The sequence below is a fragment of the Physella acuta genome, unplaced genomic scaffold (genome assembly GCF_028476545.2).
Source record: "Physella acuta isolate Inbredline_101_S28 unplaced genomic scaffold, ASM2847654v3 ptg000557l, whole genome shotgun sequence".
NCBI lineage: Eukaryota > Metazoa > Mollusca > Gastropoda > Physidae > Physella > Physella acuta.
Genome location: NW_026732076.1, coordinates 35210 through 57480, shown reverse-complemented (window position 1 = coordinate 57480; position 22271 = coordinate 35210). Strand labels below are relative to the sequence as shown.

Here is a 22271-nt window from a genome sequence, read left to right as displayed (position 1 = left end):
ACCACACACTTTTAACACCAACCACACACCTATAACACCAACCACACCTATAACACCAACCACACTTTTATAACACCAACCACACTTATATAACACCAACCACACACCAATAACACCAACCACACACCTATAACACCAACCACACACCTATAACACCAACCACACTTATATAACACCAACCACACTTATATAACACCAACCACACACCTATAACACCAACCACACTTATATAACACCAACCACACACCTATAACACCAACCACACACCTATAACACCAACCACACTTATATAACACCAACCACACACCTATAACACCAACCACACTTATATAACACCAACCACACTTATATAACACCAACCACACTTATATAACACCAACAACATTTTTATAACATCAACCACACTTATATAACACCAACCACACACCTATAACACCAACCACACACCTATAACACCAACCACACACATATAACACCAACCACACTTATATAACACCAACCACACACTTTTAACACCAACCACACTTATATAACACCAACCATACTTATATAACACCAACCACACACCTATAACACCAACCACACACCTATAACACCAACCACACTTATATAACACCAACCACACTTATATAACACCAACCACACTTATATAACACCAACCACACACCTATAACACCAACCACACTTATATAACACCAACCACACTTATATAACACCAACCACACTTATATAACACCAACCACACTTATATAACACCAACCACACTTATAACACCAACCACACACCTATAACACCAACCACACTTATATACACCAACCACACTTATATAACACCAACCACACACCTATAACACCAACCACACTTATATAACACCAACCACACTTATAACACCAACCACACACCTATAACACCAACCACACTTATATAACACCAACCACACTTATATAACACCAACCACACTTATATAACACCAACCACACACCTATAACACCAACCACACACCTATAACACCAACCATACTTATATAACACCAACCACACTTATATAACACCAACCACACACCTATAACACCAACCACACACCTATAACACCAACCACACACCTATAACACCAACCACACTTATATAACACCACCACACACCTATAACACCAACCACACTTATATAACACCAACCACACTTATATAACACCAACCACACTTATATAACACCAACCACACTTATATAACACCAACCACACACCTATAACACCAACCACACACCTATAACACCAACCACACTTATATAACACCAACCACACACCTATAACACCAACCACACTTATATAACACCAACCCACACTTATATAACACCAACCACACACCTATAACACCAACCACACACCTATAACACCAACCACACTTATATAACACCAACCACACACTTTTAACACCAACCACACTTATATAACACCAACCACACTTATATAACACCAACCATACTTATATAAACACCAACCACACACCTATAACACCAACCACACACCTATAACACCAACCACACACCTATAACACCAACCACACTTATATAACACCAACAACACTTTTATAACATCAACCTCACTTATAAAACACCAACCACACACCTATAACACCAACCACACTTATATAACACCAACCACACACCAATAACACCAACCACACTTATATAACACCAACCACACACCAATAACACCAACCACACTTATATAACACCAACCACACTTATATAACACCAACCACACACCTATAACACCAACCACACTTATATAACACCAACCACACTTATATAACACCAACCACACTTATATAACACCAACCACACTTATATAACACCAACCACACACCTATAACACCAACCACAATTATATAACACCAACCACACACCTATAACACCAACCACACTTATATAACACCAACCACACACCTATAACACCAACCACACTTATATAACACCAACCACACTTATATAACACCAACCACACACGTATAACACCAACCACACACCTATAACACCAACCACACACCTATAACACCAACCACACACCTATAACACCAACCACACTTATATAACACCAACCACACTTATATAACACCAACCACACTTATATAACACCAACCACACTTATATAACACCAACAACATTTTTATAACATCAACCACACTTATATAACACCAACCACACACCTATAACACCAACCACACACCTATAACACCAACCACACACATATAACACCAACCACACTTATATAACACCAACCCACACACTTTTAACACCAACCACACTTATATAACACCAACCATACTTATATAACACCAACCACACACCTATAACACCAACCACACACCTATAACACCAACCACACTTATATAACACCAACCACACTTATATAACACCAACCACACTTATATAACACCAACCACACACCTATAACACCAACCACACTTATATAACACCAACCACACACCTATAACACCAACCACACTTAATATAACACCAACCACACTTATATAACACCAACCACACTTATAACACCAACCACACACCTATAACACCAACCACACTTATATAAACACCAACCACACTTATATAACACCAACCACACACCTATAACACCAACCACACTTATATAACACCAACCACACTTATAACACCAACCACACACCTATAACACCAACCACACTTATATAACACCAACCACACTTATATAACACCAACCACACTTATATAACACCAACCACACACCTATAACACCAACCACACACCTATAACACCAACCATACTTATATAACACCAACCACACTTATATAACACCAACCACACTTATATAACACCAACCACACACCTATAACACCAACCACACACCTATAACACCAACCACACACCTATAACACCAACCACACTTATATAACACCAACCACACACCTATAACACCAACCACACTTATATAACACCAACCACACTTATATAACACCAACCACACACCTATAACACCAACCACACTTATATAACACCAACCACACACCTATAACACCAACCACACACCTATAACACCAACCACACTTATATAACACCAACCCACACCACCTATAAACACCAACCACACTTATATAACACCAACCACACTTATATAACACCAACCACACACCTATAACACCAACCACACACCTATAACACCAACCACACTTATATAACACCAACCACACACTTTTTAACACCAACCACACTTATATAACACCAACCACACTTATATAACACCAACCATACTTATATAACACCAACCACACACCTATAACACCAACCACACACCTATAACACCAACCACACACCTATAACACCAACCACACTTATATAACACCAACAACACTTTTATAACATCAACCTCACTTATAAAACACCAACCACACACCTATAACACCAACCACACTTATATAACACCAACCACACACCAATAACACCAACCACACTTATATAACACCAACCACACACCAATAACACCAACCACACTTATATAAACACCAACCACACTTATATAACACCAACCACACACCTATAACACCAACCACACTTATATAACACCAACCACACTTATATAACACCAACCCACTTATATAACACCAACCACACTTATATAACACCAACCACACACCTATAACACCAACCACAATTATATAACACCAACCACACACCTATAACACCAACCACACTTATATAACACCAACCACACACCTATAACACCAACCACACTTATATAACACCAACCACACTTATATAACACCAACCACACACCTATAACACCACCACACACCTATAACACCAACCACACACCTATAACACCAACCACACACATATAACCACCAACCACACACTTTTAACACCAACCACACTTATATAACACCAACCACACTTATATAACACCAACCATACTTATATAACACCAACCACACACCTATAACACCAACCCACACACCTATAACACCAACCACACACCTATAACACCAACCACACTTATATAACACCAACAACACTTTTATAACATCAACCTCACTTATAAAACACCAACCACACACCTATAACACCAACCACACTTATATAACACCAACCACACACCAATAACACCAACCACACTTATATAACACCAACCACACACCAATAACACCAACCACACTTATATAACACCAACCACACTTATATAACACCAACCACACACCTATAACACCAACCACACTTATATAACACCAACCACACTTATATAACACCAACCACACTTATATAACACCAACCACACTTATATAACACCAACCACACACCTATAACACCAACCACAATTATATAACACCAACCACACACCTATAACACCAACCACACTTATATAACACCAACCACACACCTATAACACCAACCACACTTATATAACACCAACCACACCTATAACACCAACACACTTTTATAACACCAACCACACTTATATAACACCAACCACACACCCAATAACACCAACCACACACCCTTAACACCAACCACACACCTATAACACCAACCACACTTATATAACACCAACCACACTTATATAACACCAACCACACACCTATAACACCAACCACACTTATATAACACCAACCACACACCTATAACACCAACCACACACCTATAACACCAACCACACTTATATAACACCAACCACACACCTATAACACCAACCACACTTATATAACACCAACCACACTTATATAACACCAACCACACTTATATAACACCAACAACATTTTTATAACATCAACCACACTTATATAACACCAACCACACACCTATAACACCAACCACACACCTATAACACCAACCACACACATATAACACCAACCACACTTATATAACACCAACCACACACTTTTAACACCAACCACACTTATATAACACCAACCATACTTATATAACACCACCACACACCTATAACACCAACCACACACCTATAACACCAACCACACTTATATAACACCAACCACACTTATATAACACCAACCACACTTATATAACACCAACCACACACCTATACACCAACCACACTTATATAACACCAACCACACTTATATAACACCAACCACACTTATATAACACCAACCACACTTATATAACACCAACCACACTTATAAACACCAACCACACACCTATAACACCAACCACACTTATATAACACCAACCACACTTATATAACACCAACCACACACCTATAACACCAACCACACTTATATAACACCAACCACACTTATAACACCAACCACACACCTATAACACCAACCACACTTATATAACACCAACCACACTTATATAACACCAACCACACTTATATAACACCAACCACACACCTATAACACCAACCACACACCTATAACACCAACCATACTTATATAACACCAACCACACTTATATAACACCAACCACACACCTATAACACCAACCACACACCTATAACACCAACCACACACCTATAACACCAACCACACTTATATAACACCAACCACACACCTATAACACCAACCACACTTATATAACACCAACCACACTTATATAACACCAACCACACTTATATAACACCAACCACACTTATATAACACCAACCACACACCTATAACACCAACCACACACCTTTAACACCAACCACACTTATAAAAACACCAACCACACACCTATAACACCAACCACACTTATATAACACCAACCACACTTATATAACACCAACCACACACCTATAACACCAACCACACACCTATAACACCAACCACACTTATGTAACACCAACCACACACTTTTAACACCAACCACACTTATATAACACCAACCACACTTATATAACACCAACCATACTTATATAACACCAACCACACACCTATAACACCAACCACACACCTATAACACCAACCACACACCTATAACACCAACCACACTTATATAACACCAACAACACTTTTATAACATCAACCTCACTTATAAAACACCAACCACACACCTATAACACCAACCACACTTATATAACACCAACCACACACCAATAACACCAACCACACTTATATAACACCAACCACACACCAATAACACCAACCACACTTATATAACACCAACCACACTTATATAACACCAACCACACACCTATAACACCAACCACACTTATATAACACCAACCACACTTATATAACACCAACCACACTTATATAACACCAACCACACTTATATAACACCAACCACACACCTATAACACCAACCACAATTATATAACACCAACCACACACCTATAACACCAACCACACTTATATAACACCAACCACACACCTATAACACCAACCACACTTATATAACACCAACCACACTTATATAACACCAACCACACACGTATAACACCAACCACACACCTATAACACCAACCACACACCTATAACACCAACCACACACCTATAACACCAACCACACTTATATAACACCAACCACACTTATATAACACCAACCACACTTATATAACACCAACCACACTTATATAACACCAACAACATTTTTATAACATCAACCACACTTATATAACACCAACCACACACCTATAACACCAACCACACACCTATAACACCAACCACACACATATAACACCAACCACACTTATATAACACCAACCACACACTTTTAACACCAACCACACTTATATAACACCAACCATACTTATATAACACCAACCACACACCTATAACACCAACCACACACCTATAACACCAACCACACTTATATAACACCAACCACACTTATATAACACCAACCACACTTATATAACACCAACCACACACCTATAACACCAACCACACTTATATAACACCAACCACACACCTATAACACCAACCACACTTATATAACACCAACCACACTTATATAACACCAACCACACTTATAACACCAACCACACACCTATAACACCAACCACACTTATATAACACCAACCACACTTATATAACACCAACCACACACCTATAACACCAACCACACTTATATAACACCAACCACACTTATAACACCAACCACACACCTATAACACCAACCACACTTATATAACACCAACCACACTTATATAACACCAACCACACTTATATAACACCAACCACACACCTATAACACCAACCACACACCTATAACACCAACCATACTTATATAACACCAACCACACTTATATAACACCAACCACACTTATATAACACCAACCACACACCTATAACACCAACCACACACCTATAACACCAACCACACACCTATAACACCAACCACACTTATATAACACCAACCACACACCTATAACACCAACCACACTTATATAACACCAACCACACTTATATAACACCAACCACACTTATATAACACCAACCACACTTATATAACACCAACCACACACCTATAACACCAACCACACACCTATAACACCAACCACACTTATATAACACCAACCACACACCTATAACACCAACCACACTTATATAACACCAACCACACTTATATAACACCAACCACACACGTATAACACCAACCACACACCTATAACACCAACCACACTTATATAACACCAACCACACACTTTTAACACCAACCACACTTATATAACACCAACCACACTTATATAACACCAACCATACTTATATAACACCAACCACACACCTATAACACCAACCACACACCTATAACACCAACCACACACCTATAACACCAACCACACTTATATAACACCAACAACACTTTTATAACATCAACCTCACTTATAAAACACCAACCACACACCTATAACACCAACCACACTTATATAACACCAACCACACACCAATAACACCAACCACACTTATATAACACCAACCACACACCAATAACACCAACCACACTTATATAACACCAACCACACTTATATAACACCAACCACACACCTATAACACCAACCACACTTATATAACACCAACCACACTTATATAACACCAACCACACTTATATAACACCAACCACACTTATATAACACCAACCACACACCTATAACACCAACCACAATTATATAACACCAACCACACACCTATAACACCAACCACACTTATATAACACCAACCACACACCTATAACACCAACCACACTTATATAACACCAACCACACTTATATAACACCAACCACACACCTATAACACCAACCACACACCTATAACACCAACCACACACCTATAACACCAACCACACACATATAACACCAACCACACACTTTTAACACCAACCACACTTATATAACACCAACCACACTTATATAACACCAACCATACTTATATAACACCAACCACACACCTATAACACCAACCACACACCTATAACACCAACCACACACCTATAACACCAACCACACTTATATAACACCAACAACACTTTTATAACATCAACCTCACTTATAAAACACCAACCACACACCTATAACACCAACCACACTTATATAACACCAACCACACACCAATAACACCAACCACACTTATATAACACCAACCACACACCAATAACACCAACCACACTTATATAACACCAACCACACTTATATAACACCAACCACACACCTATAACACCAACCACACTTATATAACACCAACCACACTTATATAACACCAACCACACTTATATAACACCAACCACACTTATATAACACCAACCACACACCTATAACACCAACCACAATTATATAACACCAACCACACACCTATAACACCAACCACACTTATATAACACCAACCACACACCTATAACACCAACCACACTTATATAACACCAACCACACTTATATAACACCAACCACACACGTATAACACCAACCACACACCTATAACACCAACCACACACCTATAACACCAACCACACACCTATAACACCAACCACACTTATATAACACCAACCACACTTATATAACACCAACCACACTTATATAACACCAACCACACACCTATAACACCAACCACACACCTATAACACCAACCACACTTATATAACACCAACCACACTTATATAACACCAACCGCACTTATATAACACCAACCACACTTATATAACACCAACCACACTTATATAACACCAACCACACACCTATAACACCAACCACACACCTATAACACCAACCATACTTATATAACACCAACCACACTTATATAACACCAACCACACACCTATAACACCAACCACACACCTATAACACCAACCACACACCTATAACACCAACCACACTTATATAACACCAACCACACACCTATAACACCAACCACACTTATATAACACCAACCACACTTATATAACACCAACCACACTTATATAACACCAACCACACTTATATAACACCAACCACACACCTATAACACCAACCACACACCTATAACACCAACCACACTTATATAACACCAACCACACACCTATAACACCAACCACACTTATATAACACCAACCACACTTATATAACACCAACCACACACCTATAACACCAACCACACACCTATAACACCAACCACACTTATATAACACCAACCACACACTTTTAACACCAACCACACTTATATAACACCAACCACACTTATATAACACCAACCATACTTATATAACACCAACCACACACCTATAACACCAACCACACACCTATAACACCAACCACACACCTATAACACCAACCACACTTATATAACACCAACAACACTTTTATAACATCAACCTCACTTATAAAACACCAACCACACACCTATAACACCAACCACACTTATATAACACCAACCACACACCAATAACACCAACCACACTTATATAACACCAACCACACACCAATAACACCAACCACACTTATATAACACCAACCACACTTATATAACACCAACCACACACCTATAACACCAACCACACTTATATAACACCAACCACACTTATATAACACCAACCACACTTATATAACACCAACCACACTTATATAACACCAACCACACACCTATAACACCAACCACAATTATATAACACCAACCACACACCTATAACACCAACCACACTTATATAACACCAACCACACACCTATAACACCAACCACACTTATATAACACCAACCACACTTATATAACACCAACCACACACGTATAACACCAACCACACACCTATAACACCAACCACACACCTATAACACCAACCACACACCTATAACACCAACCACACTTATATAACACCAACCACACTTATATAACACCAACCACACTTATATAACACCAACCACACTTATATAACACCAACAACATTTTTATAACATCAACCACACTTATATAACACCAACCACACACCTATAACACCAACCACACACCTATAACACCAACCACACACATATAACACCAACCACACTTATATAACACCAACCACACACTTTTAACACCAACCACACTTATATAACACCAACCATACTTATATAACACCAACCACACACCTATAACACCAACCACACACCTATAACATTAACCACACTTATATAACACCAACCACACTTATATAACACCAACCACACTTATATAACACCAACCACACACCTATAACACCAACCACACTTATATAACACCAACCACACTTATATAACACCAACCACACTTATATAACACCAACCACACTTATATAACACCAACCACACTTATAACACCAACCACACACCTATAACACCAACCACACTTATATAACACCAACCACACTTATATAACACCAACCACACACCTATAACACCAACCACACTTATATAACACCAACCACACTTATAACACCAACCACACACCTATAACACCAACCACACTTATATAACACCAACCACACTTTTAACACCAACCACACACCTATAACACCAACCACACACCTATAACACCAACCACACACCTATAACACCAACCATACTTATATAACACCAACCACACTTATATAACACCAACCACACTTATATAACACCAACCACACACCTATAACACCAACCACACACCTATAACACCAACCACACACCTATAACACCAACCACACTTATATAACACCAACCACACACCTATAACACCAACCACACTTATATAACACCAACCACACTTATATAACACCAACCACACTTATATAACACCAACCACACTTATATAACACCAACCACACACCTATAACACCAACCACACACCTATAACACCAACCACACTTATATAACACCAACCACACACCTATAACACCAACCACACTTATATAACACCAACCACACTTATATAACACCAACCACACACCTATAACACCAACCACACTTATATAACACCAACCACACACTTTTAACACCAACCACACTTATATAACACCAACCACACTTATATAACACCAACCATACTTATATAACACCAACCACACACCTATAACACCAACCACACACCTATAACACCAACCACACACCTATAACACCAACCACACTTATATAACACCAACAACACTTTTATAACATCAACCTCACTTATAAAACACCAACCACACACCTATAACACCAACCACACTTATATAACACCAACCACACACCAATAACACCAACCACACTTATATAACACCAACCACACACCAATAACACCAACCACACTTATATAACACCAACCACACTTATATAACACCAACCACACACCTATAACACCAACCACACTTATATAACACCAACCACACTTATATAACACCAACCACACTTATATAACACCAACCACACTTATATAACACCAACCACACACCTATAACACCAACCACAATTATATAACACCAACCACACACCTATAACACCAACCACACTTATATAACACCAACCACACACCTATAACACCAACCACACTTATATAACACCAACCACACTTATATAACACCAACCACACACCTATAACACCAACCACACACCTATAACACCAACCACACACCTATAACACCAACCACACACATATAACACCAACCACACACTTTTAACACCAACCACACTTATATAACACCAACCACACTTATATAACACCAACCATACTTATATAACACCAACCACACACCTATAACACCAACCACACACCTATAACACCAACCACACACCTATAACACCAACCACACTTATATAACACCAACAACACTTTTATAACATCAACCTCACTTATAAAACACCAACCACACACCTATAACACCAACCACACTTATATAACACCAACCACACACCAATAACACCAACCACACTTATATAACACCAACCACACACCAATAACACCAACCACACTTATATAACACCAACCACACTTATATAACACCAACCACACACCTATAACACCAACCACACTTATATAACACCAACCACACTTATATAACACCAACCACACTTATATAACACCAACCACACTTATATAACACCAACCACACACCTATAACACCAACCACAATTATATAACACCAACCACACACCTATAACACCAACCACACTTATATAACACCAACCACACACCTATAACACCAACCACACTTATATAACACCAACCACACTTATATAACACCAACCACACACGTATAACACCAACCACACACCTATAACACCAACCACACACCTATAACACCAACCACACACCTATAACACCAACCACACTTATATAACACCAACCACACTTATATAACACCAACCACACTTATATAACACCAACCACACACCTATAACACCAACCACACACCTATAACACCAACCACACTTATATAACACCAACCACACTTATATAACACCAACCGCACTTATATAACACCAACCGCACTTATATAACACCAACCACACTTATATAACACCAACCACACTTATAAAACACCAACCACACACCTATAACACCAACCACACTTATATAACACCAACCACACTTATATAACACCAACCGCACTTATATAACACCAACCACACTTATATAACACCAACCACACTTATATAACGCCAACCAAATAATTGTATTAGTAAACTTTACCATGTCTACCAAAAGCTTCCATAAGGGCTGTAAAAAAAATTAAATTGTGATTTCAGTCAAAAGTTTATTAAATCAATAAAACATTTTAATTGTTCTTTTACTTTTCAATAATTTTAAAGTACAAAAATTTACATCAGTAGAGTAGTGACATTGGAAGAGTGGTGACATTGGTAGAGTAGTGACATTGGTAAAGTGGTGACATTGGTAGAGTGGTGACATTGGTAAAGTGGTGACATTGGTAGAGTGGTGACATTGGTAGAGTGGTGACATTGGTAGAGTGGTGACATTGGTAGAGTGGTGACATTGGTAGAGTAATGACTAATTAGCTAATCAACCTTTCCTTCTTTCTTGGCCCATAGATCCCACACAGCATTGGTGATAGCAGCTACGGCTAGGTGCATGACCCCCTTCTCTGGGCCCAGCTGGGGAACATGGCCAGTTTGCTTTAGATGTGCTACAAACATAGTTCCCTATTCACACATCAAAAACATAGTTCCCTATAATTCCCTACTCACACATCAATAACATAGTTCCCTACTCACACATCAATAACATAGTTCCCTATTCACACATCAATAACATAGTTCCCTATAGTTCCCTACTCACACATCAATAACATAGTTCCCTATAGTTCCCTACTCACACATCAGTAACATAGTTCCCTATAATTCCCTATTCACACATCAATAACATAGTTCCCTACTCACACATCAATAACATAGTTCCCTATAGTTTCCTACTCACACATCAATAACATAGTTCCCTATAGTTCCCTACTCACACATCAATAACATAGTTCCCTATAGTTCCCTACTCACACATCAATAACATAGTTCCCTATAGTTACCTACTCACACATCAATATCATAGTTCCCTATAATTTCCTACTCACACATAAATAACATTGTTTCCTATAATTCCCTATTCACACATCAATAACATAGTTCCCTATAATTTCCTACTCACACATAAATAACATTGTTTCCTATAATTCCCTATTCACACATCAATAACATAGTTCCCTACTCACACATCAATAGCATAGTTCCCTATAATTTCCTACTCACACATCAATAACATAGTTCCCTATAGTTCCCTACTCACACATCAATAACATAGTTCCCTATAATTCCCTATTCACACATCAATAACATAGTTCTCTACTCACACATCAATAACATAGTTCCCTACTCACACATCAATAACATAGTTCCCTATAGTTCCCTATTCACACATCAATAACATAGTTCCCTACTCACACATCAATAACATAGTTCCCTATAGTTCCCTATTCACACATCAATAACATAGTTCCCTATAATTTCCTACTCACACATCAATAACATAGTTCCCTATAGTTCCCTACTCACACATCAATAACATAGTTCCCTATAATTTCCTACTCACACATCAATAACATAGTTCCCTATAGTTCCCTACTCACACATCAATAACATAGTTCCCTATAGTTCCCTACTCACACATCAATAACATAGTTCCCTACTCACACATCAATAGCATAGTTCCCTATAATTTCCTACTCACACATCAATAACATAGTTCCCTATAGTTCCCTACTCACACATCAATAACATAGTTCCCTACTCACACATCAATAGCATAGTTCCCTACTCACACATCAATAACATAGTTCTCTATAATTCCAAATTCACACATCAATAACATAGTTCCCTACTCACACATCAATAACATAGTTCCCTATAGTTCCCTATTCACACATCAATAACATAGTTCCCTATAATTTCCTACTCACACATCAATAACATAGTTCCCTATAGTTCCCTACTCACACATCAATAACATAGTTCCCTATAATTTCCTACTCACACATCAATAACATAGTTCCCTATAGTTCCCTACTCACACATCAATAACATAGTTCCCTATAGTTCCCTACTCACACATCAATAACATAGTTCCCTACTCACACATCAATAACATAGTTCCCTACTCACACATCAATAACATAGTTCCCTACTCACACATCAATAACATAGTTCCCTACTCACACATCAATAACATAGTTCCCTACTCACACATCAATAACATAGTTCCCTACTCACACATCAATAACATAGTTCCCTATAGTTCCCTACTCACACATCAATAACATAGTTCCCTACTCCCACATCAATAACATAGTTCCCTATAGTTCCCTACTCACACATCAATAACATAGTTCCCTATAATTCCCTACTCACACATCAATAACATAGTTCCCTATAGTTCCCTAATCACACATCAATAACATAGTTCCCTACTCACACATCAATAACATAGTTCCCTACTCACACATCAATAACATAGTTCCCTATAGTTCCCTACTCACACATCAATAACATAGTTCCCTACTCACACATCAATAACATAGTTCCCTATAGTTCCCTACTCACACATCAATAACAGTTCCCTATATTTCCCTACTCACACATCAATAACATAGTTCCCTATAATTCCCTATTCACATATCAATAACATAGTTCCCTACTCACATATCAATAACATAGTTCCCTACTCACACATCAATAACATAGTTCCCTATTCACACATCAATAACATAGTTCCCTACTCACACATCAATAACATAGTTCCCTATTCACACATCAATAACATAGTTCCCTACTCACACATCAATAACATAGTTCCCTATAGTTCCCTACTCACACATCAATAACATAGTTCCCTACTCACACATCAATAACATAGTTCCCTACTCACACATCAATAACATAGTTCCCTACTCACACATCAATAACATAGTTCCCTATAATTCCCTATTCACACATCAATAACATAGTTCTCTATAGTTCCCTACTCACACATCAATATCATAGTTCCCTATAGTTCCCTACTCACACATCAATAACATAGTTCCCTATAGTTCCCTACTCACACATCAATATCATAGTTCCCTATAGTTCCCTACTCACACATCAATAACATAGTTCCCTATAATTCCCTATTCACACATCAATAACATAGTTCTCTATAGTTCCCTACTCACACATCAATATCATAGTTCCCTATAGTTCCCTACTCACACATCAATAACATAGTTCCCTATAGTTCCCTACTCACACATCAATATCATAGTTCCCTATAGTTCCCTACTCACACATCAATAACATAGTTCCCTACTCACACATCAATAACATAGTTCCCTACTCACACATCAATAACATAGTTCCCTATAGTTCCCTATTCACACATCAATAACATAGTTCCCTATAATTCCCTACTCACACATCAATAACATAGTTCCCTATAGTTCCCTACTCACACATCAATAACATAGTTCCCTATAGTTCCCTATTCACACATCAATAACATAGTTCCCTATAGTTCCCTACTCACACATCAATAACATAGTTCCCTACTCACACATCAATAACATAGTTCCCTATTCACACATCAATAACTTAATTCCCTATTCACACATCAATAACATAGTTCCCTATAATTCCCTATTCACACATCAATAACATAGTTCCCTACTCACACATCAATAACATAGTTCCCTACTCACACATCAATAACATAGTTCCCTACTCACACATCAATAACATAGTTCCCTCATCACACATCAATAACATAGTTCCCTATAATTCCCTACTCACACATCAATAACATAGTTCCCTATAATTCCCTACTCACACATCAATAACATAGTTCCCTACTCACACATCAATAACATAGTTCCCTATAGTTTCCTACTCACACATCAATAACATAGTTCCCTATAGTTCCCTACTCACACATCAATAACATAGTTCCCTATAGTTCCCTACTCACACACCAATAACATAGTTCCCTATAGTTCCCTACTCATACATCAATATCATAGTTCCCTATAGTTCCCTACTTACACATCAATAACATAGTTCCCTATAGTTCCCTACTCACACATCAATAACATAGTTCTCTATAGTTCCCTACTCACACATCAATATCATAGTTCCCTATAGTTCCCTACTCACACATCAATAACATAGTTCCCTATAGTTCCCTACTCACACATCAATATCATAGTTCCCTATAGTTCCCTACTCACACATCAATAACATAGTTCCCTACTCACACATCAATAACATAGTTCCCTACTCACACATCAATAACATAGTTCCCTATAGTTCCCTATTCACACATCAATAACATAGTTCCCTATAATTCCCTACTCACACATCAATAACATAGTTCCCTATAGTTCCCTACTCACACATCAATAACATAGTTCCCTATAGTTCCCTATTCACACATCAATAGCATAGTTCCCTATAATTCCTTATTCACACATCAATAACATAGTTCCCTACTCACACATCAATAACATAGTTCCCTACTCACACATCAATAACATAGTTCCCTATTCACACATCAATAACATAGTTCCTTACTCACACATCAATAACATAGTTCCCTATAATTCCCTACTCACACATCAATAACATAGTTCCCTATAATTCCCTACTCACACATCAATAACATAGTTCCCTACTCACAAATCAATAACATAGTTCCCTATAGTTTCCTACTCACACATCAATAACATAGTTCCCTATAGTTCCCTACTCACACATCAATAACATAGTTCCCTATAGTTCCCTACTCACACATCAATAACATAGTTCCCTATAGTTCCCTACTCACACATCAATATCATAGTTCCCTATAGTTCCCTACTCACACATCAATAACATAGTTCCCTATAGTTCCCTACTCACACATCAATAACATAGTTCCCTATAGTTCCCTACTCACACATCAATAACATAGTTCCCTATAGTTCCCTACTCACACATCAATATCATAGTTCCCTATAGTTCCCTACTCACACATCAATAACATAGTTCCCTATAGTTCCCTACTCACACATCAATAACATAGTTCCCTATAGTTCCCTACTCACACATCAATAACATAGTTCCCTATAGTTCCCTACTCACACATCAATAACATAGTTCCCTACTCACACATCAATAACATAGTTCCCTATAGTTCCCTACTCACACATCAATAACATAGTTCCCTACTCACACATCAATAACATAGTTCCCTACTCACACATCAATAACATAGTTCCCTACTCACACATCAATAACAGTTCCCCAAATTTCCCTTCTACCACATGTTTGACACAAAATTAAAAAAATGGAGTCTAACCCTAACCCTAACCCTGACGCTACCCTGAGCCTAACCCTAACCCTGACCCTAACACTAACCCTAACCCTGACGCTACCCTGAGCCTAACCCTAACCCTGACCCTAACCCTGACGCTACCCTGAGCCTAACCCTAACCCTGACCCTGACCCTGACCCTAACACTAACCCTAACCCTGACCCTAACCCTGACCCTAACACTAACCCTAACCCTGACTTGACTTAGTCCTCTCTGCTCCGTATGGAGCATAGGGCCTCCACCATTTCCTTCCATTTCTTCCTATCCTCGGCTATTAATTTTGACATCTCCCAAGACATCCCTATTGGCTTCAGTTCTTCAAGAAGACTCCGCCTCCAGGTCTGTCTTGGGCGCCCTCTCTTCCGCTTTCCCTGGGGGTTCCACTCAAGCGCTTGGCGTGTAACATTTGTGTGAGCCTTTCCCAGCGCCACTTCCTCCTTCTTATTTGCACACCTATAGGCTCCTGCCTAGCTTTCCTCCATAGTTCCAAGTTCGGCACTTTGTCCTGCCATCTCAGTTTCAGTATCTGTCTAAGGCATCTATTCATGAAGAACCCTAACCCTGACCCTAACCCTAACCCTGACCCTAACCCTGACCCTAACCCTAACCCTAACCCTGACCCTAACCCTGACCCTGACCCTAACCCTACCCATCTTATTTGGTCTTCACTTGTCAGACTTCTCCAAAATGAGGAAAAATCTTTGAAAATTTCCAGCAAATCTTGACCAATAACAAGAGGACTCAGAAGGTGAATGGCCTCACAAACTAAAAATAGAAAGTGTGGACGATAAGTCAGTATTACATTAACAATAAGTCAGTATTACACTAACAATAAGTCAGTATTACTGTATTACACTAACAATAAGTCAGTATTACACTAATAAAAAGACAGTATTACATTAAGAATAAACCAGAATTACACTAATAATAGGCCAGTATTACACTAAACCAGTATTACACTAGCAATAAACCAGAATTACACTAATAATAGGCCAGTATTACACTAAACCAGTATTACACTAGCAATAAGCAAGAATTACACTAATAATAGGCCAGTATTACACTAAACCAGTATTACACTAGCAATAAGCAAGAATTACACTAATAATAGGCCAGTATTACACTAAACCAGTATTACACTAGCAATAAGCAAGAATTACACTAATAATAGGCCAGTATTACACTAAACCAGTATTACACTAGCAATAAGCAAGAATTACACTAATAATAGGCCAGTATTACACTAAACCAGTATTACACTAGCAATAAGCAAGAATTACCAATGTTGTTGCCTCTGCCTACTGTGAATGTGATGCCATAGCCTTTTAGTCCAGATTGTGTTGTGAGTGTGACATAAGGACAGGAGTAGTCAGGAGCTTTATTCTGTTAACATTACAGGCCAAATATTCTGTTAACATTACAGGCCAAATATTCTGTTAACATTACAGGCCAAATATTCTGTTAACATTACAGGCCAAATATACTGTTAACATTACAGGCCAAATATTCTGTTAACATTACAGGCCAAATATTCTGTTAACATTACAGGCCAAATATTCTGTTAACATTAGAGGCCAAATATTCTGTTAACATTACAGGCCAAATATTCTGTTAACATTAGAGGCCAAATATTCTGTTAACATTACAGGCCAAATATTCTGTTAACATTACAGGCCAAATATTCTGTTAACATTAGAGGCCAAATATTCTGTTAACATTACAGGCCAAATATTCTGTTAACATTAGAGGCCAAATATTCTGTTAACATTACAGGCCAAATATTCTGTTAACATTAGAGGCTAAATATTCTGTTAACATTAGAGACCAAATATTCTGTTAACATTAGAGGCCAAATATTCTGTTAACATTACAGGCCAAATATTCTGTTAACATTAGAGGCTAAATATTCTGTTAACATTGGAGACCAAATATTCTGTTAACATTAGAGGCCAAATATTCTGTTAACATTAGAGGCCAAATATTCTGTTAACATTACAGGCCAAATATTCTGTTAACATTACAGGCCAAATATTCTGTTAACATTACAGGCCAAATATTCTGTTAACATTACAGGCCAAATATACTGTTAACATTACAGGCCAAATATTCTGTTAACATTACAGGCCAAATATTCTGTTAACATTACAGGCCAAATATTCTGTTAACATAAGAGGCCAAATATTCTGTTAACATTACAGGCCAAATATTCTGTTAACATTAGAGGCCAAATATTCTGTTAACATTACAGGCCAAATATTCTGTTAACATTAGAGGCTAAATATTCTGTTAACATTAGAGACCAAATATTCTGTTAACATTAGAGGCCAAATATTCTGTTAACATTACAGGCCAAATATTCTGTTAACATTAGAGGCTAAATATTCTGTTAACATTAGAGACCAAATATTCTGTTAACATTAGAGGCCAAATATTCTGTTAACATTAGAGACCAAATATTCTGTTAACATTAGAGGCTAAATATTCTGTTAACATTAGAGGCTAAATATTCTGTTAACATTAGAGGCCAAATATTCAGTTAACATTAGAGGCTAAATATTCTGTTAACATTAGAGGCTAAATATTCTGTTAACATTAGAGGCCAAATATTCAGTTAACATTAGAGGCTAAATATTCTGTTAACATTAGAGGCCAAAACTTTAAATATTTCTATAAATAAAGTACCATTGCATCAGAGCCATCAGCTTCTAGCGACGTGGGAAAGCGAATGTCTTGGACTTGTAAGTCACTGATTATGTCAGACATCTAGAATAGAGCAAAATTCTCAGATACACTCAAATCATCACAATCCACTCATCATAATCCACTTATCACAATCCACTCATCACAATCCACTCACCACAATCCACTTATCACAATCCACTCATCACAATCCACTCACCACAATCCACTCATCACAATCCACTCATCACAATCCACTTATCACAATCCACTCATCACAATCCACTCATCACAATCCACTCACCACAATCCACTCACCACAATCCACTCACCACAATCCACTCACCACAATCCACTCAGCACAATCCACTCAGCACAAGCCACTCATCACAATCCACTCACCACAATCCACTCATCACAATCCACTCACCACAATCCACTCACCACAATCCACTCACCACAATCCACTCACCACAATCCACTCACCACAATCCACTCACCACAATCCACTCACCACAATCCACTCACCACAATCCACTCACCACAATCCACTCACCACAATCCACTCACCACAATCCACTCACCAAAATCCACTCACCACAATCCACTCACCACAATCCACTCACCACAATCCACTCACCACAATTCACTCACCACAATCCAATAACCACAATCCAATAACCACAATCCAATCACCACAATCCAATCATCACAATTATTTATAGACAGCCACCAGATATTCAAGTGTTTTAATGTTAGATTAGATCTACATTGTAGCTATTCCTTGTGATAGACAAGATGTAATTATTCAGTAATTACAGGCCCTCTATATAGCATGGCCAACATGAGAGCCTTGAGTTCAAATCAGTGGAATGTCACCGAGTCCACCCAGCTCTGATGGGTACCTGACTCACCGAGTCCACCCAGCTCTGATGGATACCTAACTCACGTTAGGGAAACAAAGGCTGCTGGGCTTAATGCTGACCACACCATACCATATGCCGAGGTCTCTGAACCAGAAGAACTCTTCTTCACCTGCCCCATGTGTCTTGGGCACAAACGGAAATGATGATGAAAAACCTTGTTTAGTTACTTTAGTAATTGTCTATGTTTGTAGGCTTACCCACAAACACTCAGACACCCACCCACGCAAACTCCCACCCACACACACACACACCCACCCACACCCACACCCACACGCATGCACCCGCACACACACCCACCCACACACACACACACATGCACACTCACCCACACCCACACCAACATGCATATAATAGTATGGATATACAGATAGATATAAATAGATAATAATAAACATAGATAGGCCTATTTACCATATCTATATCTATATCTATATCTATAT

General features: G+C 38.2%; 1 protein-coding gene across 3 annotated transcripts in view; it reads right to left on the bottom strand.

Annotated features, from left to right (window-relative positions):
- Nucleotides 1-22271, bottom strand: part of LOC131946389 (mitochondrial enolase superfamily member 1) — a 67848-nt gene that overhangs the window by 37346 nt on the left and 8231 nt on the right. For 2 of the 3 annotated variants that reach the window (XM_059307126.1, XM_059307125.1), the window contains exons 2-6: nt 20909-20989; nt 19507-19609; nt 18876-18991; nt 13366-13452; nt 13031-13057 (exon numbers count right to left, since the gene is read on the bottom strand). In XM_059307126.1, the coding sequence (XP_059163109.1) occupies nt 13031-13057; nt 13366-13452; nt 18876-18991; nt 19507-19609; nt 20909-20989 (414 nt within the window). The remainder of the gene's footprint in view (nt 1-13030; nt 13058-13365; nt 13453-18875; nt 18992-19506; nt 19610-20908; nt 20990-22271) is intronic. The other variant, XM_059307127.1, reaches the window with a different exon arrangement.